Genomic DNA, 25,626 nt, shown 5'->3' on the forward strand with positions numbered 1-25,626 from the left:
TTTTGTGGGTTTTTTTGTGGGTTTTTTTGTGTTTTTTTTTTTAGGTAAACCTCTTTCTGCTTCCCCTCCCTCATTCTGCCCACCCTCCTCTTAAAAATATAAAATGTCCAACCCCAGATAACTAGTGTACAATAAATAAACAGTAAACACAAAAACATACTTTATTTGTTTCTTCTTTATACAAAATAAGGAAACTAGAAGCGTTCAACTTCCAAAAAAGTATAATACTGTACATCCTGACCACCCAGCCTCCAGGACCCGGGCACGGAGGGTGGTCTGTGGACCAGGGCCCAAGAAATCTTGGCGCCTTGCCCAGGGGGAGCGCAGGGTGGGCGAGTGTTTGAGTCTGGCCCGGACCCCCGGGGTCAGAATAAATGTCAAAGGAAGGAAGAGGTGGGGGTCTGGCCCTGGGGCGCCGATGTCCGGACCGCCCCCCGCCCCTTCCTAGAGAAGCTGACCGTGATCCTCAAGATTGGCCACCAGGGGGCGCCAACGCGCAGGTGGCTGTGTCTTCCTCCCAGTGACACCCCCATCCAAGCGTGTTTCTCACTCTCTCTCTCCATCTTTTCTCTCTCTCTGGCTGGCGCTCTCTCCATCTTCTCTCTAACTCATTTTGCTCCCTTTCTTCTCTTCGATCTCTCTTTTTCTTATTTCTTTTTTTAAAGAGGGGAAAGCAGAGTGAGAAATAAGATTACAAAATGCCACTCGGATTGCAAGGAGGGGGAAAAATTGTCTCTGTCCCTTGGCTTCAGCCCTCTCTTGGTCCAAAGAGGTGCGGGGTGGTGGTGGGGGTTCGGGGGAAGTCTAGAGCGTGCTTGAAATCTCTTGACCCTCCGTATTCACTTTGGTCCCAAGAAATTGCTCGCGGCTGCCGAGGAGCGCTGGCGGAGGGCAGGGGGTTCCCGGAGAGTCCCAGGGGTGGATGCAGATGCGGGGGTCGGTACCCCTCCGCGCCCAGCCGAGAAGCAGCTGCCGGTTGAGTTCGGACTCGAGAGAGAGCCCCCGAGGGCGCCCCGCGCCGCGGCCGCGTCGGGCGCTTTGGTTTCGGGAGGCTGCGTCCCGGGCGCGGGGGTGGGGGGGCGTGGGGGGGTGGGGACGGCCGGGCGGGGCCCCAGGGCCGAGCGCGGAGGGCGGGGGGCGGCCCGGCCCGACGGCCTTACCACACGGCGGCCTCGTTGAGCTCGGGGTTGGGGTGCGACAGGGGTCCGCTGTAGCCGCTGGTGCCGCTCATGGGGAAGGGTGGGCTGGGGCCGCCGCTGAACACCTCGCCGGGCATGGGGTGCAGCGCGCCCGGCAGGCCTGGCTCAGGGCTCGGCGTGTCCGGGTGCGAGATCATGTCGGTGAACCTGGGGTTGTCGGCGGCGTGCGGGCCGGTGAGCGGCGGCTCCAGCGCGCCCAGCGGCGTCGAGCCGGGCCCCGAGGCGGCCAGGAAGCTCGAGTCGGCCGGGGACTGCGCCTGCGACGGCGGGCCGTGCGCGAAGAAGTCGTAGTTGCCTCCCGGCGCGTAGTAATCGCCCTGGTAGTCTGCGGACGGGACGGGGCGGGAGAGGGGAGAGTGAGAGATGCGAGATCGCCGAGGGACTCGAGGGACCCGGCGGAAGAGACTCGGGGGAGGGAACCCGGGGAGACGAAGGCCAGAGACGTGGGACGTGGTGGGGGCCACCGGGACAGGACGTTAACGGGGGACCGCGCGACACTGATTCGAGGTTAGAGAAAGACCCGTGGAGAGGCCTGCGGAGACCAAGGGAGGCCGGAGGGGCGGAGGACCAGCCCCGGAGCTCGTGCTGGGCAGAGAGACAACCAGAAGTACGGAAAGGCTACACTCAGGTGCCGGGAGAGGCTCAGAGACGATGCGGAACACACAGAGAGGTTCCTTGACAAAGAGAGACGGAGGGGAGACAGCGGTGGCGGGAGGCGCAACACAGTGACGATTCCTGACAGTGTCTTAGAGTTGGTGAGAGATACACAGAGAGCGAGAGTCACGATGACTGCCAGATAAGGAGACAGGGAGAGATCGGCAGAGGACAGGGTGAAAGGGGGTTGGAGAGGGGATGCAGCAGGGAGCCCCCAGACTCATAGTCGGTGTCAAGGCAAGAAAAGCGCCTCAGTCACCGAACCCACGGCTGAGCCGGAGACCCGGCTTTATGCGACTAAGGCAGAGACAGTCTAGGGGACGCAAAGAGAAAGATGAGACGGCCGTGTGGTTAGAGACACGGGAAAAACCCGGCAAGAGACCCAGGAACGAGACGGAAGGTCGGGAGAGACAGAGGCGCCCAGAGACGCGCGAGATGAGTCAGAGAGACGGCCAGAGACGCTGGGGCTGAGAGGCCGGAGAGAGGAGTAGGGCGGGGATGCAGGGGCGACGGACGGAGACCAGAACGCGAAGGGACTGAGATCGGCCCGAGACCCCGTCGGGAAGAAGCGCGGCCGGAGCACCGAGGGGCTGGCGAGTCGGGCCCCGGCCGCGGAACCCTGGACTCGGAGCGCGCAAGGCGGCCTCAGCGCCCTCTCCTTCGCCCCCTGCGCCCCGCCGACCTGGCGCGGCCCCGTGCCCCGCGTCTGTCCCGGTGAACGTGGGACTCCGACCGTTTGTCCTGGCCTCACCTGGCCTGGAACGGAGAAAGTTGAGGCCCAGACACTCGGGAGAGGGGAAGAGGATGAGAACACTCGCCGGGCCACGTCTAGAGTTCCCTGTGCCTCGGGTCCTCCAGGCTGACCCCGGGCGGGTTTGCCAGGACCCCAAGGTTTTGGAGTATTTGGGGACGTGGAGCTCTTTTGATAAAGTGATGATAGCTATGGGCTCTCTCTCCGGAAAAATGCACAAACGCGAATTTTGCCCACAAATTCAGGGAGCACAGGGGCTCCAGATGACACGCTCGCCCATTCTCAACAAAGTGTTTCTGCATCAACCGTGTGACCTCCTCCTAGAGCCCCCTTTCCTGAAGTCCTTCCGCATAGCATCTTCCCCTCCCCCTGGGTCGGTCCCGAAGGAGTGGGGTGTGGGAAGCCAGGAAAGGAGCACCGTGTAGCCCGCACTCGTGACAATAACCCGCTTTGTACGGTGGGAAAACCGGTGCGCCCGGAAGCTGGGGTCTCCTCTGCAAACCCACGCCTCCTGCTTAGTGTTGGGGGTCTGTGACCCGGGCGAGTTCTGGACGCCCCCTGCCGCCCCCTTCCCTCTCCAAACCCCCCCTGACATCAGTCCAAATGGGGAGTGTCTGGAGGCGGGCTTGGAGACGGTTTAGGCCACAGCTAAAACGGTCGCCAATTACTTTTTAAAAACCACTCGTTCCATTCTCCCCGTAAGGGAAGAGAAAGGTTGGAAGCGGCGAATTTGGGGCCCCTAAGGGACGGGGATGGGGGACGGCCACGGCGCCTAGCAAGCCGGCTAGCCAGGGAGGGCCTCGGCCCCCGCGCGGAGCGCGCCGCCTCCGCCCATATGGCGGCCGGGCCGGAGGTAATTGGAACAAACGCCGTCTGAAAAGCGCACAAAAGCCGCAGCTGGGGCTTTGTCCGCGCTCCCACGGGGAGCCGCCGGCCCCGCCGCCCGGCCCCTTTCTCGCCCGCTCCGGCCGCCGGCGCCGGGATCTCCCAGCACGGATTAGGACGGGCTGCCTCCCTGGGATTGGGGGGTCCGCCCCCCCCCATTCCGGGGAAAGAGGGGCCCGCGTGCCCAGGCCGTCACCCCATCCAGCAGCCACGCGGGTAGAGGAGGCGGTGGGATTGGTGAGAGGCACACTGGTCCTGGGGGAAACCTTGGTTAATTACCCAGGCGGGGAAAAATTCCGGACTGGTACCGCCCCGCCAGCCTCCCTGCGCCGGGCGGAGATTTTGCGCTCAAGGAGCCAAAGACAGGTGAAGAGAGTTGGTGAGTAGAGGCCCCAGGACGAGTCCACCATCCCAGCTGCCTCTGGTGTCTGTAGCCCCCCAACCTGGGCCCTGCCATCTCTGTCTCTCCCGAAAAAGCACATCACCACATTTCATCCACAATTTCTGGGGCCCCTGGCCAGGCCAGAAGATCTAACCTCCCAGGTCTGCGGATGTACCAAGGCGAGTTATAGGGTTCTCTTCTTTTCCCTTCTGGGTCTGCCTGGTCACCTGGCTCCTGGCCCTCCACATTGCCACCTCTCCCCAAACTGGGCTACTAGCCTCTGCCCCTCCTCCCCCAGGCTGGGTGGCACTGAGCACAGATTCCCCTCAGGCAGAGGCATTCCTAGGGGCTCCCCAAATCCAGAGGCTCTGGAATAGAAGGGGAAGGTGCCTTCCTAGAGTCCACAAGTCTGAAATGTGTAGGATGGTGATTCAGTGCAGTAGTGCCCCAAAACAACTGGGTCTCAAAAAAAAACCAAAAACCAAAAAACCAACAACAAAAACAAAAAACGAAAAACGGAGGTGAGGGAGTCAGAAGAGGTAATCCAGGAAGGAGAGTGAAGTAAGTTAACATAGTGGGGTGAAGGGAGGAGAGAGGAGGGAAGGAGGAAGGGAAGGGGTGACCTAAGAGGAGATTTCACCCAGGCCTGAGCATCGTAACACCAACCAGGAAATTCCTCTGTGCAAAGCGGGCTCCTCGCCCTCTGCAGCCCCAAAGACAGAGGATGCATAACTGGGTTGGCTCAATCCTTGCCCATCCCAGCCCTGATGAACCCTGGTGCGCTTGAAGCTGAAGGGTGGGCGGGGGTCCTAGTCCAGGGCAACCGCCAGCATCTGGGCTAACCGGGCTGGATGCTGTGCACACAGTCCCCGTAGCCCAACAGGAGATGCAGACTTGGAAGACAGCAAGGGGGCAACCCCAGATGAATCCTGACCCCTCCATCCCTACTGCCGGTGTTGCCCTCCAGTGCCTGCTTTCCTGCTGGTGCCAAATACACCAGGCTGTGGGCCAGGGCAGCAAGGGCTGTGTATCAGGTTGGGATGCGGTGCATGCAGAAGTGCCTGACTTGGTATGACGCGTGAGAGTGCCAGCATATCTAGGCGGTGGGGTATACCTGTGCTGGTTACGGGTGACCATGTGTCTAGATGTGTGTCCCCGAGGTCTCTGAACTCCTGTGGTCCTGCATGGGTGAGTGTGTCACTGCTTTTCTCACGTGTTTATTATCTGTTGGTACCACTGCATGGTTGAGTGAACCCATGTGTCTGATTTTCTGTCCAGGAAGTATCTGCGGGTGAGTGTACCTGTGTTGATACGGTAGAAGGGAGGGAGGGGTCCAGGCGCAGCCTGAGATCACGGCTATCCGGCCCTGCACCCTCAAGCAGCATTGACCTAGGTGTGGGGCACCGCGTCCTAGGAGGTTGCTTACCTCCATAATAGGTGTACGGAGTGGACCCCAACATCTCAGACTCGTCCAAGCGGCCGCCCAACGGGCGCATGCGCCTCGGACTCCGGAAGAAGGCGTGTCTCCGGGCGCCCAGGGCGCTCAGCTGTTTCATCCGACGTTCTTTGGACCGTCGGTTCTGGAACCACACCTGGGACAGAGGAAGGGGTTGTGAACTCTGTTCCGGGTCCCCTTCTCTCCCTGCCCGGGCCACCCCCGCTGGGTCCTAGCGCCTCCTCCGCACCAAGAATGCCCTGAGCCGGGGGCCGGGCCGGATTAGACCAAAGGGGTGGAGAGGGGCCTCGGCGAACCAGCCAAGAATGAAGGATTTCGCGGACCCGTGGGGCGACTCATAAAGACTTGGGCTTCCTGGTCCTCGGCCCATCCGCGGCCTGACGGCTTTATAAAGGCCCGCCGCCCGGCACGGCTCTGGTCTCGGCCCCGCGACTCCCCAGCCGGGCTCTGGCCGTTTGTCTGTCTGCCCGCGCGTCGGGCGCAGGGAAGGAGCACGTGAAGAGCATCGCCTCCTTCTCTGCTCAGAGGACGGGAGGACAGGAAAGGTCCTGTCCTTTAAGCGAGGCTTAAAACCTTCCCTGAAAGGGGCGGGGGTGGGATTCAGAGATGTGAAGTGACCCGCCCAGATGACGCCGCCGGAAGCCAGCAGGGCTAGGCTGAATCTTTTGGCTCGGAGTGTGACCAGCCGGCCCCGATCTCCGGCGCACCGTCTGCCCCTAGAGCGGGCTCGGCGCGCTCCTAGCCAAGGAGGCTGGGTGGGAGGCTCCTCCGAGCTTCACAGCTCGCGGACGCAGCGGGGCTGCGGAGGGGTGACCCGGCCAGAGCCGACCCGGGCCGCACCTGGATGACGCGCATGTTGAGGCCGGTCTCCTGCGCCAGCTGCTCGCGGATGTGGCGCGTGGGCTTGGGCGTGGCGGCGAAGGCGGCCTTGAGCGTCTCCAGCTGCTTGGCTTTGATGGTGGTTCGCGGGCCGCGCCGCTTCGTGCCCGAGTTCTGCTCCTCGTTCTCGTTGTTGGCCGTCTCCTTGTCCGACGACGTCGAGTTGTCCGTCTCCTTGGGATCGTCCTGGAGTGGGTCCTGGAGGTCCGGGGACAAGCTGCGGTCCGTACAGGACGACACTGCGAGAGGACGGAGCGGGAAGGGGACAGGGTGTCAGCGGCGGCCCGAGACCTCTCCCGTCGGGTAGCCTGTTCCTGCAGGCTCAGGCCACCGCCAACCCCGGCGGGTTCCCTCCCAAAGCCGGCGACAGCCCCTCCCCCAGGGGCCCGGCGCCCGCTCACTCCCTCCAGGCGGGGCTGGGCCTTTGGAAGCGCCCTTCTCAAGCTCCCTCGGCACTTTTCAGCTAGTGCTTGGGAAAGGGGGAGTCGCGCTCTCTGGAGAGCCCGGCCTTCTAGGAGAGGGGACGGGAGGAGGGTACAGATGCCTTCCGGGCCGGGGATCTTCCTCTCCCTTCTCTCTTTCCTCGAGACCCCAATTAGTGTCCTACCAGGAGCTGAAAAGACTCGGAAAGGGGAAATTGTGCGGTTCCAAACTTGGGGAGGAGGGCAGCTCGGAAAAGGCTCCTGAACTGGAGGAGGGCGGGTTAGAGCTGGCAGTGTAGGCATCCTGGAAGGCTGGTTCCAAACGCTGACTCTCTTTCCCAGCCCCCGCACCTCCCCCCCACCTTGACCTGCCCGGCGCGCGTGGAGAGCTCTGAGCCGTGCACCGCGGGCACGCAGGGGGCAAAGGAGGGGAGCGCAGGCAGGTCTTGGCTGGAGGGCGCTGGGGCCTGGCCTGGGGAGGGGCAGGGGGCCTCCTACCTGAGTTGAGGCTACCCTCCTTGAGGCTGGACGAGCTCAGGTAGTCGTCCTTGCACACGAACTTGTTCTCGTCGATGACGTAGAGCTCCTCGCCCGTGGACAGCTGCTTGTTGCAGACCATGCAGGTGAAGCAGTTGAGGTGGAAGACTTTGCCGCGGGCCTTACGCACCAGGTCACTGGGCGAGATGCCTTGCGCACAGCCTGCACACTTAGTGCCGAAGCGCCTGCGGACACAACAGGGCCTGTCGCCCAGGGCCAGCCCAGCGTCCCATCCTCCTGAAGCCCTGACCTCCCACCCTGCCCTAGCTTCTGAAAAGCCTCCGTTTCCACATCTGTCAAATGAGATCCCAATCCTGTCCTCCCTGGTCAGAAGGCAAGACGTGAGACAAATATCCAGGTCTGTTCTTGGGACTGGGACTGTCATGCCTCGGTCAGGTTTATTTGGACTCTGCTGGGCTTCCGGCAATGGGCGCCGCAGCCTTCAGCCCAGCAGACGGCCCAGAGCACCTCAAGAGGCGCCCCTCCCCCACCCCACATCGCTACCAGATGGGCCGGGGCTGCTCCTGGCAAACTCTGCTCTGGAGGTCGTGAAGCATTTAAAGCCAGGCAGGCCGGGTTTGGACCATTTCTCGGCTTTGCCTCCTGGATCCTTAACAGTCTGCTGGGGTCCAGGTAGGGCCAAGGAGCCTGGCTGTCGGGTCCTAGCGTTGGAGCTGGGGGGAGCCCCTCTTCTGAGCTGAACCTTAGCAGGAAGGAGGGAACCTTCTGCTGGTCCTCAGGCAGGCAGCGGGAAAATGTGACCAGAAGGCGATCCCAAACCTGCCCGGCCAGAACACGGGCTCTCTCCCATGCCACCTTTTCTGTGTCCCTGGTCTAAATCCTCTTCTCTCTCCCTTGAGCGCTGGGAGAAGGCTGGCCTCCCCCGAAATGGATGGTGCAGACCGGCACGGGGAGGGGTGAGGTGCCGGGGGAGGGGGAGGGCGAGGGCCCAGGACGCTGGGGCCCCACGGCTCCTCGTACCCACGTCTCTAAACAGGGCGAATTTGGGTGACGTTGATGTAGTGAGGGCATTAGGAGCCATAAGTCACTTTGGGCCTTATCCGGCAGCGTAATTGGCCACATGCACCTTATCAAAAATCATTAGGCGCTTTGCAAGCACCACCACATTAGGGGCCTCGGGCCTCTGGGGCCGAGGAGTCTACATGTGTAAAGGCGCGTCTGACCTTTTCTCCTATTCAAGTTCCCTAGTGCCAGGTACTGGGGCCGGCGAGCAGCCTTTCTCCAGGGCGTTAATCACGCCCCCCCTTCCCTCCACGCAGTTGGCGCTCACAAAGCCGGGGGAAGCGGGCAGGGCTGAGCTGCCAAAAGCCCCACAGCCTCCCAGGCCGACCTTCGGCGTTTCTCAGCTGGGAAAGTGAGGCTCAGAGAAGTGATCTGCTGTGCCCTGCCTGAGGGCGCCCGTGGGCAGCAAGGCTGGACTCCGGAGGTCCTGATTCCAGCTTCCATTTCATTTGTACTTTCAACAGAGGAGAAAATGTTTAAGGAGTTGGTGGGGGGAGTGAGGAGAAGATTCCCTGCCCCATCACCAGGGGAGGCCTTTCTGGCTGAGTCCCCTCAGGAGCTGGGAAGTTTCTGTTTGTCCAGAAGCACTCTGGGGGTCCCACCTGCCTGGAGCCCAGCTTCTGGACTCCGCACTCTACCTGCCCCTAACTTCGCAAAAATCCTTAGTCTCTCCGAGCCTGGCTGGAAGCTTCCACCTTTGGGGTGGCCTCAGCTAGCAAGAGGCAGAGACGGATGGGCAGCAAGTTTGTCAAGCTTCCTCCCCCGGCCCACCACCGATCCAAGCTGGCCTGGAAAAGCCAGCTACAAGCAGCCCAGCAGCGTTCTTCTCACTCTGCCTGGGTTCAGGCCCTTGTTGGACCGAGGGCAGGAGGAGAGTGGTGGGCTCCCCGGCTCCCCATTGAATCTGGTGGGCTGGGAGGCTGGGATGGGTTTCGTGGTGTCCCCTTCCCCGGCGCCCCAGCGGAGCGCCTGCAGGGCGGGCGCTCGGGCAACAGGGCGGCGCGGCTTCTTACCTGAAGAAGTCATTTTTGCAGTAGAGCTTGCCCTCGCGCGAGAAGCACTTCTCCGAGAGGTTGGTCTTACACTCGCAGCACTGAACGCATTTGATGTGCCACGCGCGGTCCAGCACGTTCAGCAGAAAGCGGTCGAGGATGGGCCGCTCGCAACCAGCACAGTGCACCATCATAGCCCCGCGCCCCGGCGGCTCGGGCCGCCTTGCCCTCCCTTTGGGCCCCCGGCCCTCGGGCCCCCTGGCCCCGCCGCTGCTCTCCGCCTCTTCTCTTGGCCGCCGCCGGGCGAGTCCGGTCCGAACCAAGACTCAGCCGGTCAAGTCCTTGGGTGATTGCTGGCTTGGCGCTGGGCTGCCCTGGGCGGGGTGGGGAGTGGTGGCGTTCACAGCCTCATGCCCCGGGCCGCGCGCCCCAGTGTATCTTGGGTGGCCGCGGGCTTCGCCTCTGCCGAGCGGCTTTCCCGGTGGCGGAGGCGCCGGCACTTTCCCCCACTTTCAAGCGGTTCCTATCCTCATCTTTGTCTGGCCGCCGCCTAATTCGCGCATCCTTATTCAGATTTGGTGACGTGGCGAGGCACGTAGGGGGCCCGGCGGCCAATGGGTACGCGGTGGCCATGGCAACCTCTTAAATTTATAGCATATCTAAATTGGCTACAGCGTTGCGGTCCGGACAGAGCAAAAAAAACAAGGCATCAGTATTGTTGAGTATTAGCTTGTACCTGGTTCGGAGGCTAAGTAAGTATTTACCTTCCAGTTTGGGGCTTGGGGCTGGGGGCCGCGCGATCTGAAAACTGCGTCTCTCTTCTCTCTCTTCACACATATTTGGGGGGCTGGGGTTCGAAGGCCTAGTGGGAGGGGGACCTCTGCCCCCTTCACAATCCACGGAACTTGCAGAAGTTGCCCGAGGCCGGGATCGCGCTCTACGTCTGCCTCCTCTTTCCCAGCCCAGCCTGTCGTTTTGGACTCCCCCATCCGCGCACCCCTGGGGTCAGCGCCCTGGAGCTGCGGCGGCGAGGTTCTCGGGACTCCCGGAGGCGGCACCGGCTTCCTTTGTCATATGCGGGGGCTGGGGCCCAGCCCGGCCTTTCTCAGGGAGAGGGAGAGAGAGAGAGAGAGAGAGAGAAAGGCCGAGCAAGCCCAGACCCAGGTTGGCGGGGGATGTCCTCTGGCCCGGTCTCAGACCGCGGAGTTGTTTCCAGCCGGAGCGCGCTGGCCACGGGGCTCGGGGGAGATGTGGGGAGGGGGAGATCCAGGATGCACCGGTCTTCCCGAAGCCAGCTCTGAAGTGATGTTCACCGCGTCTCCGCTTTCCTCGCTGCACCTTCCAGATCCCGGGTCAGCCAGTCGGGGCGCCGCGGTGAGTGGGTAGCGCGGCCGAGGAGGGTACGCTGGAGATTGCGCGGGGCGCTGTTTGCACGCGCTGGGCGTCCGGGCGGAGTGTGCAAGTTCGATCCATCATAGGAAGCAGGAAGTACCATTCCACGGGGCTCGGAGGGTGTGTGGGGCGTTCGCAGGTGTGTGTGGAGGGGGAATGTGACTGGTGGGGGGAGGGAGAGGGCCATGCCTCCTTTCCCAAGGTGCCAGCCCAGCGCCTGACCGGGGTGCTCTAAGTTAGGGAGGGCAGGCAGGCAAAGTGGGAATTTTCCCTTCCCGGTCCAGGAAAGAGGGCTAACGGGGTCTGTAGGGCCTGGGCCCACAGGCTGGGGGCCAGAGGAGCATGTGTGTGCGCTAAGGCTCGCCTGTGGATGTGTGTTTGGGTGCATTTGCTGAGTTTGTTAGTATACATTTGCTGTTTGAGAATCCTGTTTTTGCCTCTCTTTAGAGTTACTCATGAATCAATCATGTGAATACGTTTTGGCACGTGTATTTTTGTGTGTTTGTATCTGTGCATAGTTCTGCTAGTATTTGTGTGTATTAGTCTGTGCGGTCCTGTTTTTGTTGGTCGGTGTGTATATATATATATGTGCATACGTATCTGCAGTCACATGAATGTGATGGTGTTTGCCTGTGTGAGTGTGCATCTGTGTAAGATTATTTGTACAGGTGTGTGGTAACATTGATGTGAAAGTGGACTTTGAGACGTCGGAATCGCGTGCAGGTGAGCGTGCGTGTATGTGACTGACTGAGCCGGGCTGGCTGTGTTTGTGAGTGCAGAAGTTTTTGGATCTGTGTTTGTGGGCCAGTCATTACGTGTGTGTCTGCATGTATGTATTTCTGCAGATAGCAGTAGTTTTGGTTATGTGACTCCTGTCGTGTTGATTTTTGAGGGGAGGTGTATGTTTGCGTGTGCACTTCTAGTGTGCTTGCCTTTGTAGATTTGAATGGGAGCACGATTTGTGAATGCCTGTATTGGGGCAGTTGGTGGAGGCGCAGAGATGTTCCCTTTCCCCCCTGGTTCCTGTCCAGACCTCCAGCTTCCCCCCACAGTCCACAGTTTCTGTGTGAAGTGATCTGGCTTCTGACAGGGAATTGACAGGTGCTGGTCACTGGGTGCGGCATTGACCCAGAAGCTGGGCTTCTGAAAAGGAGTCCCCGGACTGGGCAGCTTCTGCTGTTACTCCAACCTCCAGCTTGCCGAGCAAGGGACAGGTGTGGCTGGACGGAGCTCGGCTCGGCCAGGAAGAAGCAGGCCGGATCTTGTCTGGTCTCCCAGGCTGGGCTGGGAGAGCTCCAGGAGCCCCAAATGAAATCAATTGCAGTTTCTGGCAGTGCCTGGCCCTGCCCTCCTGGGGTGTGAGGGTCCTTGGGCTCAGACAGGGCAGGGACAGAGAAGCAAGAACCTGAGAGGAGAGAGGCACCCGGGCTCCAAGTGGAGGCCAATTGCGCTGCGTACTTGGTCTTTGTCTCGCTGGGGTTTCTTCCTCTCTCCTGAGTTCTCTTCACTTCATTTCCTTTCTGTCTCTCTTTCTTGTGTTCAGCCTCTGTTCTTCTTCTGTTTCCCTTTCCCACTGTTGCCCCATCGCTTTCTTTTTCGGTTTCTCTGTTTTTATTTCTCTGCCTCTGCCTCTCTCTGGGCATCCAAGTCCAGCATCTGGCTCAAAGGCTGAGATGAAGGATTCTCACTGTGTTCCAGGCGGATTTTGGGGTGTGTGTGGGGAACTACTCTACAGTCATTAAAAGCCGGCATCTAGATGGGAGGCTTCTCCCTCGCCCTGGACTAGGTGCGCTGAGCCTAGCTGCCACCTCCACCCCCAAGTGGGTATCTGAAGAGCCGGGTCTGCTGTGTCTTTCTAGCCCCAGCTCTGCACACCACGCTGCCTGCTGGGTGCCTGTGTGCCAGGCTCCCTCTAGGACAAATTCACCCCCCCTCACCTCCTGGATGTGCTTAAATGCCAGTGCACAGCCTGGCCCCAGCTGCTGCCGTGCCAGGCCGGGGAGGTAGGAGGAATGTGGGCAGTCTCAGAGAGCAGCTCTGAGCCTGGATGCGGGCGAGTCACCCGGGGCTGGATGCCCGGTGGCAGGAGATGAGGTCTCTGCTTCCAGAAGCCCCGGCCTGGCCTCCTCCCTCCAGTAGCTGAGCTTACGCATCCTGTCCAGGTCACAGACCCTTGGAATCGCCCTGGGAGCCTCAGCACAGCCCACCCTCAGTCCAGAACCCCCTCGCTCCAGCCCAGTCTCAGGGGATACTGCTTGGCCCTTGTCAGCCCTCCACCTTCCAGGGCGCACAGCCTCCGAAAAACGCCAGCAGACCAACTATTAAACGAATTATCCCTCCCTAACAGCGCTAACAGATGGCGACCAGGCAGCGAAATCCCCTCCTATATGTAACTAATAAACCGCTTGTGTCTTAACAGGGTAATGCATGGAGACGCAATGTCACTTATACAAGATGTTGATGGAATTTACTATATAAAAATCTTCCTCCTAGAGTAAAGAGTATCAACATTACAACTCGACAGACGGCAGCGGGATAAGTAAAACAGACAAAAGACAAACAAGATAATAATCTGTTTCCAATCACTTAAGCCCTGTAGAGTTAGTAATATGCGGTTTGCATATTCCCCCTTGAGTTCGGTAATTAATTACCGGCGCGGAGGCACACAGCCGCTCGGGGTGGGAGTTTCGAGGCACGCTGAGCTGGGGATTGGGGCGGGGTGCGCCTTTCCCGACTTCTGCAGCCTGGGACACGGGGCAGCGGCCGGAATGCGGACTCTTCTGGGCGTTTGGAGCCGACCTTCCCGCAGGTCGTGCAACACCTCCCGGCTCCTCACCGGACTCTCCAGACTGGGGAGATTCTGCAGCCGAGCAGAAACGGGGGCTTTTCTGGCGGCCAGAGTATCTCCCTTCGCCCCATCTGAACACAGCCCCTCCCTTTGAATGGACTGGAGTGGCCTGCTTTCTCGGGGAGCGCGCGCGTTGGGGGGACCCGGGAAGCGCGCCCCTCGCCCTCGTCTCCCCGTGGTCTCTTGGGCGACTCAGCCCATGCTCTCCCGAGACTTCCATCATTACCGCCCCCCACCCAACACGCACACTCCCCCCTCCCCCCCCCCCCCCGCCCCCGCCCTTGCCGGAGCCAGCGCGGCTTTAACATTAAACAAACGCAGCGAGCGCCTCAGAGCTGAGCTCTCGGCCGGGTCTGCGCGGCGGCGGCGTTACAAATTGTAAATTTAAATTGCTCGCCGGATTCATTACCTCCCCTCTTTGATTTCAGCCAGCCGTGAAAAATTATACTGGTGTACCACTGAGAAACTGTTTTGCCGCAAAGAACCCGCGCCTAATCACTGGCTTTCTCCCTCCGACAAAAGTGTAATTATTTTGTTTGGGGTGTAAATATAGGCCGCGCTGCGCACACATACTCAGCGTCCCGCCGCGCCGCCGCGAGGAATCGGCCCCCGGGTAGGAGCGGGCGTGGAGGCTGGGCCCTACCGCCCGGAGGCCGGAGAAGAGCGGCTGGCTTGGCGCTCCGGAGAGACCCAGAGAGCCGAGCCGGCAGGTGCAGTCCACGGTCCCTGCCCTCGGGAGTTCGGGTTTGCCCGATGATCCCCGGACCGTGTGCGCCCAGGCTGGCCTGGGTGGACGTCCACCGGGTGCGTCGCGTGGATCGGGGCGAGGGCTTGGGCCTAGGCATCCGGGCAGGGATGCAGAAGGGACTGGTGGGGGAATGGGAGTGAGGGGGCAGTGGAGGAGCTTTCTGGGATACCCGCGGGGGCGGCCAGCTGGGGGCAGCCCCGAGTCCAGGCTGGGAGAGTGTGCGGGCCTGGGCGTCCCCACCAGGGCAGGACATAGGCTGAACCCTGGAAGGCAGGGGCGACGAGGCCAGTGTGTCCCCTCGCACTCTGCTGTGGACTGCTTGGTTTCCAGAACATCTCTGCGGGGCGCAGGGCCTTCCTGTCAGTTGAATCGTGCGCGGCTTAATTAACGGTCTCGTTAACTGGGCTGGCCCGACCTGGAACGTTTAATCAAAAAGGCAGGGAATCCCTCCCCTCCCCTCCCTCCCTCCCTCCCTTCCTTCCTTCCTCCCTCCTCTTTCCTTCATCTATTTATTCATCCATCAACAATGGCAAAGCTTCTCCCCTCCTTAAACACCCCCTCCCAGCGCTGGGGAGCGAGGCTCTGAGTCCCCAGACCAATATCTGGGGCGGGACTTTAAGGGGCCTGAGGGGCGTGAGCGGGTGGCAGGAGCTGGGCAGCACTGTTGTGTTCAGTGGCTTTGGGACAGGCACTGAGGCCAGAAGGCGTGGTCAGCTTCATGGGGCAGAGGCTGGTGGGAGTCTGCTGCGGAGCCCTACGAGCCACCAGGGCCAGGCCCGGCCAGTGTTTCTGGGTGGGAGCAGGTTGGAGGCCAGCGGCTGCTCGCACTTGGCCGTTCGGGGAGATCCAGCTCCAGAGTGAATGGGTGTGTGTATGTGAGCGCTGGCCAGCTTAGAGACCTGACTGGTTGGGGCCAGGGTAGGGTGGAGCATGGTGTCCCCTTTCTCCTTCCAGCAAGACACCCCTTCCTGGAATGCATCTCTCAGAGGCCCCACCCATCAGGCTGCCCTGCCAGCTCCCGCAGGCTACATCACTCTCTTCGGTGCTGCAACCCAGGGCCCAACTTAGGCAGCAGTCGCAGGGAGGGTGCAGACTGGAGCTGATCCCTGGGGGCCCAAGGGGGGCCCGGGGAGGACAGAAGGAAAGGTGCGAGCCAGTCCTCCAACTTGTGGGGGGCAACGCTGACTCTTTGTTCAGAGAGGGAAAACCCCATACTTTGTGCAGAGCTGGAGGCTGCCCCGACAGCTGCCCAGTGAGGCTCAAATCCTAGGTGGCCAGACTAGCCGAGGGTTTGAGCTGAGAGCCGCTGGCATCTTCCGCATTCTCGCCGTGGCGGTTTAGCCTGGACGGCCGCCCCAGCCCATTGATGTCCGAGAGCAGGCAGCTCTGGGGCGCGTGGGGTTGTGGTCATGGCCTCTCTGGCCCCATTGAGGTAACCGACGGTGGAGGCCATCACCGGAGCTCCGGGAGCTGTTTTTAAGAAGATGCTTGCAACTCTGCTCCACCTCTGGAGCCCAAATGGGGAGCGCTAACCTCCAAATTCAGCATCCCGCAGACTTTCTAATTATCCTCCCTCAACTAGCTAGCTAGTCTGAGTTTGAGTCTGTATCTTGCTTCCCCTTTCTTTTATCTTGGTCTTTTCCGTGGTCTCGATAGCATTTCTCTTTCTCTCTCTCGTTCCCTTTCCGGCTCTGGCTCTCTACCTCCTTCTCCTCCTTTCCCCATTCTCTCCCACCTCCTCTCCGCCCCCCCCCAATATCCCACCTCCTTTTTGTTAGCCTAATATGGGTTCCTTTAGAAATCGCCCAACTTTGGCAGCCCGCGCGCGCTGTGTTTGTGTGTGTGTGTGTGTGTGCGTGCGCGCGCGCGTGAGTGTGTGTATTTCTCGGCTGCTAATGATTGTGTGTTGATAGAGCAACGCAGTGGCCTCATTAGCCTTTGTTTAGAAGGTGTTAAAAGGGAAATCTGCATCGGAAAGCCGCGGTTTACACCGCAGCCTGGCTGAACAACGCGCTGGAGCCGGCTGGGGGGTGGAGGGGCTGCCCACCGCCCTTGGACCCCGGGAGGGGGGAAGGGCTCCGGGAAGGCGACCCCCAGCACCTTCCTCCCAAGACGAGTATGTTTACCCTGCTGCGCGCCCCTCTGTTCCTCGGGGACCACAGCGGGGATCGCGCTTTCTCTAAAACTCCTTTGAGCTGCCCAACAGTGCGCGGTGGCCTTTCTCCTCCGTTTCTTGGGGGAAGAGGAGGGGAAGGGCAGAATGCTGTTCCGAAAAAAAAAATTCCAGGGATTTTTTGAGGCGGGGGGCGGTGAGAGGTCTTATTTTGGAGGTGAATACCAATCAGTCCGCGGCGGCTGGAGCTGGGCTCCGGGTCTTTGGCTGGTTGGTTTGTGGCAATATCGCTGCGGCCTGGACGCAGGTGTGGAGGCCCCAGGCATTAGAAAGTCTGCAAGAGTTCTCTTTCTTTCCTCCCAACAAATTGGCAGACGGACTGAGGAAGAGTCTTCTTCTCGTGGTTAGACTCATTCCTAAACTTCCCCTGTGTACCCCTACCCTAGGGCTCCTTTAGGGAACGAATTCCGTGAGAGTACATCGTAGCTTGGCTGGCCGACTTCTCTGAAGGTTGGCGGAAGCGCATAACTTTATTGACCATGGGCTGGAGTGTGTGTCTCTGTGTGTTTATGTATGTGGTTGTAGGATTGGGAGAATGACCGTCACACGCGCGGCATTTCCCACTCCCTCGGGGAAGCAAGGTTTCAGGCAGAGGAGAACGTGAGAAGAAATTCTTTTTATTCTGGCTTCTACGAAGGGGCCCATAAAAAAAAAGAGAAAGAAATATTTTGAGAGGCCTCTGTGGGTGAAGCTTGTTGAACTCGGAGAAAGACGCCTTTCCTGGAGAAAGGGAGAAAAAACTCTGCGGAATTCCAGCGGCGGGATGTACAGTCTCCGATCAGAGCATAATTCATTCCTTTTTGCTGGGCCTTGGTTGCATGGGAATCAACCCTTTCTCATCTCTCTGACTTCCCTCTCTGAGCTTCGGTTTCCCCTCCCTTGGATTTGATGCTGCGGGTCTTGGGGTCTGGGTGGTCTTGCGTTTTCACAGCCCCGTATACCCACGATAAAACATTAGACATCGCTATTTCCCCCCTCTTTGGTCGAAGGCTAGGCTAGGTGTTGTCTGGGGACAGATTGTGGGCAGCTAGGGCCTGGGGCAGTGACAGTGAAACGAATTCCAAACCTAATCTGAACTCGCCATGTGAACTTCCCTGGCCCCCAACGCTGTGTAGACAGAAGCAAGGTTCCGCGTAAAACCAAGTTAAAATCGACCGCCGTAATGCAGTGGGATGGGATCAGGGCCGAGTTCGGACGATGCGGGGAGAGGATGAGAAAACCTCTACCTGTCCGCTCTGGTCTTTCTCTCTTTTTTCCCGAAGCAGGTTTGGCGGAGAAGGCAGCGGGTGCGCCCCCGGTCGCAGCCTGGCTACGCGCGGGCGCGGGAGTTTGGACCAAGACAAAGACGGGAGCTGTCCGCGGTGCTGAACCTGACGCGCCGCCGCGAGGGCAAATGGGCTCCTGTAACCCGCCCTCTCCTCCTTTACGCCCTCGTTCTAGCTCTCCTTCACTCTGTGATTCTTGTCCTCTCCTGCGTTTATTTCCCCTTTTTGTTTTTCCTTAGAACTAGCGTCCTGTACACAGATGTGTGTGTGTGTGTGTGTGTGCGCGTGTGTAATCAAAGAACAAAACAATTGATTAAAAACGGTGTCTTCTCCTTTCTTCCCAAATAAATGATGAAAGAAAGGTTTATTGAAAATGTACTCTAAAGCAGATACAAACAGCTATCCCGACCCCTAAAGAAGTGGAAATTCATGCTTAAAACAATAGATACAAATATCCTGAATCTGTCCTTTGCTTTATTCTGAAGAAGAGGTAAGGGGTTTAGAATATTTAATTCCAGGAATATCATATCCTTGGCATCTTAACTTCTTGAGTGGGAAAATATAAGAGCTGGGAGGATTGGTGGTCAAATATGAAGGTGAACAGGCTAAGGAGCTTGCCTGTGAGTCAATAGATGGCTTAGGAGGGTGAAAGTGATGGACATTAAGTTGCCTTAACCCTTTGAGGAAAAGATGAGATCTGTAAGGATAACAACCTTCTGGATTATTAACAGGGAAACGATTCCCTTTGAAAGTTTGGGTACAAAAGTGTTAATCTGGTTCTTCATTTTCTAAATGTGCGCGGTGTTATCTAGACTTCTGGCATGGTGTATAACCAAGCATTGATTCCTCCGCTCATATCTGTATGCAGCACTTGTCTAAAGAAGTTTGCGCAGGGGAGAAAAAAATTACCTACTCCCTCGAAGGGGGGCACACCCATTTTAGTGCACACAGAAGTATTATACACAATCCCTCTGGCGTCTCATAGATACACTGCCTCCCAGAGAGCCCAGATGCCCTAGGGCCACCTCTTTATTTGGTCTTCTCAGCACCCTCCAAGCCTCCCCACCAGCTAAGCCCCGTTGTCAGCATCACCAATACCTATGGAGAGGGGTCCCTGAGAATTCAATGGAATAGATTCATTCCTTTCCCCACCTGGACATTCTAGAGATAATTTGCCCATAAAGGAAGAGGAACTAGAATTCTCAAACGAGAGGGATTTGTAATAAGAGGTTGCATTTTGGGATTGAGGTAATGGGACCCCAGTTCTTCCACACCCTGACTGTTATCTTCTCACCAAAACACTCACAGATCTTTTATTAAGGCCAAAACAGTCATCCCTTTGGATCATATGCCTTTCAACCTCTTGGAATGCAGAACCTCATCATGCCAGGAGAGAAACCCTGCCCTTGGGTGGGTGAAGGAGAAATGAAAAAAAAAAGCCACTTATTGAATTACCGTTATGTACATCTGATTCCTTAGTTTTCATTGCAACTCTGAAAAGTGATAGATATTTATCATGGCTTCATTTTACAGGTGATGAAATAGAGGCTCAGAGATGTTCATTAAGTTGCTTATGGTTACACAGTGAAGACCTGTGATTTTAACCCAGGTCTCATTGGTTATGGGGCCCGTGCTTGCTCTAGGGGGCCACACTGACAGTTATACAGGGGATATTCCAGTGGTTACTCTGCTAAGTTTCTTTAGTACAATCCCTTTGGGTTTCCAGGCCATTATGGCCCATGATCTGGATTTGGAAGTTGGTTTAAACCTTAAATGTGAACGCAAGAAATTAGAATGAAGAGGAAACAGGACTCTTCCTTCATGTGGGTTGGGTGGGTGTTTCACAAAATAAGAATAGTTTTCCGTGAAAAGCGTCCTGGACCATCTCCTAAACCCATGCCTAAGAGTCATTCTTGATTCCCCCTTTCTCTCCTGCCTCATATCCAATCCAACAGCAAGTTCAGTTAACTCTGCCTCCAAGTATGTTCCAACCCATCTACTTCTCATCTTCTTCTCTGTTATCACCCTAGTCTAAGCCGACATCATCTCATCTGTTTTAGAGCAGTAGCCTACTGACTGGCCTCCCTGTTTCTTCTATCCTTGCCCTCCTCTGCCATCACATCTTGTCATTCTCCTGCTTTTAACTCTCCAACGACTCCCCAATGCACTTAGAATAAAATCCATATTCCTCACCGCGATCTGCAGGGGCCTTTGTGATGGGCTCCTGCCCATCTTTTGTAACACTCCTCCTCCCCTTCAGTGCCCCACCTTGTTTAGCCTCACACACACCTAGTTTTTCTCACCTAAAGACCTTTGCACTTGGTTTGTCCTTTTACCTCCAGATCCTTACAAGATTGGCTGTGTCTTGTCACTGAGGTCTCGGCTCAAATGTCAACTTCTCAGGAGAAGTCTTTCCTGACCATCTTATCTAAAAGCACCCCATCCCCAGCGACTCTCTAGTCCACCTCTCTGTCTGTTTTCTTTGTAGCCCTCATCAATACCCAGAATTATCCTATTTATATGTTTAGGTGCATATTGTCTATCTTCCTTAATAAAATATTAGTTCCATGAGGGTAGAGACTGTGTTTGTCTTGTTCACTGTTGAATCCCCAGCGCCCAGCTCAGTAACTGGAACATAGCTGTTCAATACGTATTTGTTGACTGAATGAATAATGAAGGAGTAGTACACAGACGACGAGAGAGCTACAGAAATGAATGGAGATGGATGGGCAAAGCTGAGAAGGGACTGAACTTTATTTGCCTATCTTCTGGGCTCTGCAAATGGAGCTGCTGGCTGGGTGGGTTCCCAGCTTGGAAAAAGGAAGTAAGAAAAGTTTGCCCAAGGACCCCAAGGGGGTGTAGTCTTTGCAGACTAGATATCGAGTCAGGATGGAGAAATGGACCTTTGGCCTTGGAGAGTGATTTTTATTTGCTCTTGTTGGGTCTGAAACCTTCACTTGGTTACAAACAAAAGGGTGATAATGGAAAAACACAGCAAACCAGGAATTTGTCTAAGTTACAAAATCTTTTTCTTTCTTTCTTTCTTTTCTTTCTTTCTTTCTTTTTTTTTAAATCTAACCAGTCCTACTTGCAGGGAAAGTAATACAGTGTTGTGTTATCAGTTCAGACTCTGGAGCCCAATTCCCCAGGGTTAGAATCTGGCTCCGCCGCTTACAGGCTGTGTGATATAGGGCAAGTCATTTAGCCTCTCTGTTCCTCAGTTTGCTCATCTGTGGAATAAGGATACAGGAGTATGCCTGTCTCAGAGAGTGGCCATGTGGGATTGTTTTAGTCTGTTTTCCTTGTGTCAGAGTTTGGTATAGGAGAGGAAAAGGGGAGCAGAGCATGTTTGGGGATGTGGGTTTGGGGAGGTGATGGGGCACAGAGACTGAATTACAAAGGGAAAAAGATGAGACTCACCTTCAAAAATCTCATTTTCTTCTTCAAGAGCTCTTCTCTTGTCTGTCAAGGTAGAAGAGGGTCTGAAATTAGAGGGTTTGGCTGAGTCCTAACTCCAATGTTGACCAGCTCAGTCATGGCAGGTAGGAACTCTCAGCTTCTCTGAGCCTCAGTCTGCTCATCTGTAAAGTGGGGCAATAACTGTGCCTGCCTCATAGGGTTTCCTGGAGCACTGGGGGAGATGTTTGGGAAACTGGAAAGCAGTAGACGGCTGCTGTTACTGGGCCTTATTCGGTTGGGGGGGGGGAACTAATTTCTTTATCCTTTACAAAGTGTCTCCTTGAGCTGGTTAAAGTGAATGAATCCATTTTGTTGGGCCCTGGAATAGATAGAGTAGGAGGTGAGGGTTATCCTCTTGGAGAAAGGGGTAAATAATTATGTGCTTGGAGTCATTAAAGGGCCTTCCAATATCCAGTCCCAGAGCTGGAGCTGGCCCTGCTTCCGACAGAGCTGGCTCCCAGAGGCATTATCTGGGCCACTGTGGTCACTGTCACCCTTCAGTGGGAACCATCCTTTACATGCTAGAAGTGCTCTACTAGATGTGTCTCCATCCCATGATGGCCAATGTCACTAGATGTTAAACGCGCTACTGGAATGTGACTTTAAGGTAATTCTCCCGGCCAACAATCCTTTTGTTAAGTTAATGATCACTCCCTAATCTGTAAGCATTAAAAAGTCATTGAATCTTTTGAGGTGCCGGATCTTTTGCTATGGAGTGAGATGATTCATAGAAAACACAGCATCTTTTGGCATTCTCAGAACAGCGCTAGGACCGAGGGGCTGTTATTAGCCCCATTTCACAGAGGAAGAAAGGAAGACAGGGGAGTCACACAGCTAGGAAGTGTCAGAGCTTGCCCAGCGTTGTTCCCGGATCTGATGACTGACCATGATGTAAATGTACCTTTCCTTTTTTTTTTTTTTTGTAATAGTTTTAAACAGAAACTGTCACAATATAATATGGACTGTCTGTAAAAGCCTTCTGTAGAGGGATGCAAAAATATTAGTTGTGAATAGAGCAGAAATACTTAAAATGGGGCCCAGCCCTGAAAGCCATACTTCTTTCAATGTGTTTCCCCTGTTGGTGTACCTAACAGACACATAGTTGAAAAGATCACATAATGATGACACTAAAGAGGGACGGTGTCTCCATTTCTCAGAGTACCTTCCAAGGCAGTTTTCATTCTTCTTCTTGGGTTCTTCTCCCTTTGGCTGACTGCATACATCTCCCATTTTTCACTCAGCATTCTCGTGTTGCCCATCCTTACTGGAGACCCCAGGAGTTGGTAAGCTTGGTGGGGGGCCGGGGTTGAGGCTGGGCCATATTCATCCCTGTCTCTCCCTTACCCACTCCTTCTCATGGTTGTCTTATATCAGAAGGTTTTGATAAAGGTGTTCTGAGTGAGTGAATGAATAGTCAGGTGACCCTAAAGCATTTTGTCCCCCAGCATTTGTAACGACCCCGCATCATAATTCATCTGCTGATACAAATAGATCAGGGTTTATCCACCTTGGCACTCTGTACATTTCGGGCTGGGTAATTCTTCATTGGGTGGGGGGCTGTCCTGTGCATAGGCGGATACTTAGTGGTATCCCCAGCCTCTACCCACCAGATGCCACTAGCGCTTCCCACTGCAAGTTATGACAACCAAAGTTGTCTTTAGATATGTCCTCTGGGGTACAAAAATCATCCCTGCTTGAGAACCTCTGATCTCAAACCAGATCTGCCAGACTTCTTCAAGACCCAGGATTCCAGAACCTACCCTTTTTCTCCTTGAACAAAACACAGTGATACTGAGCCTCTGCTATGGACCAGACCTGTCCTGGGTCTGGGTGGTGGTGTTTATAAAGGTAAATTATATGTATGCAAAAAGTCTTCCTTCATTTGCTCGTTTGATAAACATGTGTCGGACTCCTACTGTGTCAGAGGCTGCAGTTAGCATGTGAACAAGCACCCCTTTTCCCCTGGCTCCTAAACTTCTCTCAACCTAGCAGGGGAGACCTGCCATCAACTTGAATTTCCACACGATGTCTACATGTGACTATGGACACATAGGAAGAGTAAGAGCTCTGCTGCCTGTTCGCTTGTTCATTCATTCATTCATTCATTCATTTCCCACAAAATGTATCAAACTGGGTGCTTTGGGCTTAGTTACTTAATCTGTCTGAGGTTCACTTTTCTTATTTGCAAACCAGGAAAAATAATAATGCTAAAAGAAATGAATAAGTTCATGAAGTTGTTGTGAGGATTGGATGAGATGATAAAGGTAATGTGCTTAGCACAGTGCCTGGCGCAAGGCATGTGCCCAAAGAAATATTAAGTAATAAGAACAGTACAGATTTGTTGAATAATTGTTTGGAATGAGTGCATGAGAGTGCCTTGTCTATGAAAAGCAATCAATAAATACTTACAGAATAGAATCATGCCCCCTTTTAAGAAGAATAAGGAGTGATCTCTCAGAGTAAAAGAGGAGGGTAGAAGATCTCTTACCTGGACCAGATCCCTGGGGCTACTAGATGCGATCTGTTAGGGATCAATTCCCCACCACCACCTTTTTTTTTCCCCCTAAAGCCAGCAGGTATCTCTGCTCTCCCTTTCTTTTCTCTCTTTCTACCCATCACTGTTAACCTGGGTGTCTGTTTCTCCTTCCTCTTCTGCGAAGCCCCCTTTACATCAGAGGTTCTCAATCGGAGGTGATTTTGTCTCCCAAGGGATGCTTGGCAATATCTGGAGACATGTTTGGCTGACGCAACTGGATGGAATTTGCTAGTAGTGGGTGGAGGCCGGGGATGCTGCTACACCTCCTACAATGCACAGGACAGTCTCCTCCAACCCCAGAATTATTCCGCTGAAAGTCTCAATAGTGTGGAGGTGGAGAAACTCTGCGTTACATTCTGAGGCTGGCAGGAAGCCCCCATTCCTCTGCCAACGGTTATGGCCCTGGTGCCCCAATCCCTGCACTAAAGGCCCCCACTGGGGGAGGGGTGTCATGCTCAGCCAGGCTCCGCCCACTCCCTCCTGAGCCAGTGGGGAGTCCCCCGCTGGTCAGGGTCTCAGGGCCAGTGCATGGGCTTCTCCGGAGGCTCCTCCTGGTAAGTAAGTGTTTATGGAAACTTCTCAGAGCCTCTTTGCCTTTCGCCTTCTCTCCAGGAGGCTTTGACATTTTTGAGGTCTCATGAAACCAGACCTGAGAAGGCTTTGTTTTTAAAGATGCTGTTGGGTCCCTCTCTGCTGGGAGCTGATCCAGCGATTGCACGTGTCTCTCAGCCACACTATGTCCCTGCGGAATCTTGCAGGAGAGGTCAGGGCAGAGGTGACCAGGTGGTCTGGGAACAGATGCTTGTGAGTTTTAAGGGGCACCAGAAGTCTTGTGGTCTAAAAGATCTCCCAGGGACCTGGGTTCGATCCCTGGTAGGGGAACTAAGATCCTACAAGCCGTGGGGGGTGGGGGTGGCGGCCAAAAATAAATAAATAAAAACCTCTGGACTTCCCTGGCGGTCCAGTGGTTAGGACTCAGTGCTTTCACTGCCAGGGGCCCGGGTTGGATCCCTGGTCGGGGAGCTAAGATCCCACAAGCCACACAGCACGGAAAAAGGAAAAAACAACTGCCCCTCCCCCCCAAAACAACCAACTAACCAAGCAAACAAAAAATCCCCAAACCGAAAACCAACCAGCCAAAAAAAACTGTAAAAGATCTCCCAGCCTTGTGTGTTTCAGTGCAAGGCATTCCCACCATTATCATTGTTCCTCCAGGGCCTTTTGAGAAATAAACAGTGGCAACAACTTATCTGGAGATTGTGTGTGCTGGGAACTGTGCAAAGCACTTCACGTGTGTCTTCAGGGTAGGTGCTATTAGTCCACCCATTTTGCAGATGGGAAAACTGAGGCCCAGGGAGGTTAAGCAACTTCTCCAGGATTTTATGACCTGTAACTTGCAAAGCCAAGATTGAATCTCAAGATGTCTGAGGCTGACTCACCAAGACACTTTTCCAACAGAGTTGCTTTTATTTGATTCATCTCACGCTGCCTGACTCTGCCACTCCCTTGCTGTGTGAGCTTGGGGGAATCATTCTACCACTCCGGGCGTGAGTCTGTGAGGTGGAGCCAGTGAATCAACCACCCCGAGCCCACATAGACTTGGACTGGGGAGTTTTTATTTGAATTGGTCATTCTCCACTGTAGACAGTGGCAGCCCTTTCTGGGCTCTGATCTCAACAATGTTTGAAGAGGAGAGAGTAGACATTGGCAGTGTCCTGCCCCTCTTGGTGATGGCAATGATTCTTTTCATGTGAATTCTGACTGCTTAAGTTTCAAGCCCTTCCTTCTATTGTTACTACAGGTTTATAGACATCCAAGGCCTGGAGCAGATGGCTGCTTTGGCATTTCCCACGTGGTGGCAAGCAGGAGAGGGATAGAAACTCAGATTTCCAAAGGGAAATTCAGGGTTGCGGGCATTATTCAGTCAGTGGTTTGTTTCTCCCCCGCCTCCAACAACTTCTCCTTTTGCACCTCATTGAAGGATCAAAATGAATCAGCAGACATTTACTGAGCTTCCTCGGAGGT

The 25,626-nt window shown here is 55.8% G+C and overlaps 1 protein-coding gene across 1 annotated transcript; it reads right to left on the reverse strand.

Moving 5' to 3' along the window:
* Nucleotides 1–1,156: 1,156 nt before the first annotated feature.
* LHX5 (LIM homeobox 5) lies at nucleotides 1,157–9,374 on the reverse strand (the record flags this gene model as incomplete). The annotated part of the gene is made up of 5 exons (XM_079942430.1): nucleotides 1,157–1,524; nucleotides 5,298–5,463; nucleotides 6,168–6,445; nucleotides 7,127–7,350; nucleotides 9,202–9,374. 5 exons carry the CDS (start codon nucleotides 9,372–9,374, stop codon nucleotides 1,157–1,159), a joined length of 1,209 nt encoding a protein of 402 aa, XP_079798556.1.
* Nucleotides 9,375–25,626: the final 16,252 nt, after the last annotated feature.

This window comes from Stenella coeruleoalba (genome assembly GCF_951394435.1).
Source record: "Stenella coeruleoalba genome assembly, chromosome: 14".
Taxonomy (NCBI): Eukaryota; Metazoa; Chordata; class Mammalia; order Artiodactyla; family Delphinidae; genus Stenella; species Stenella coeruleoalba.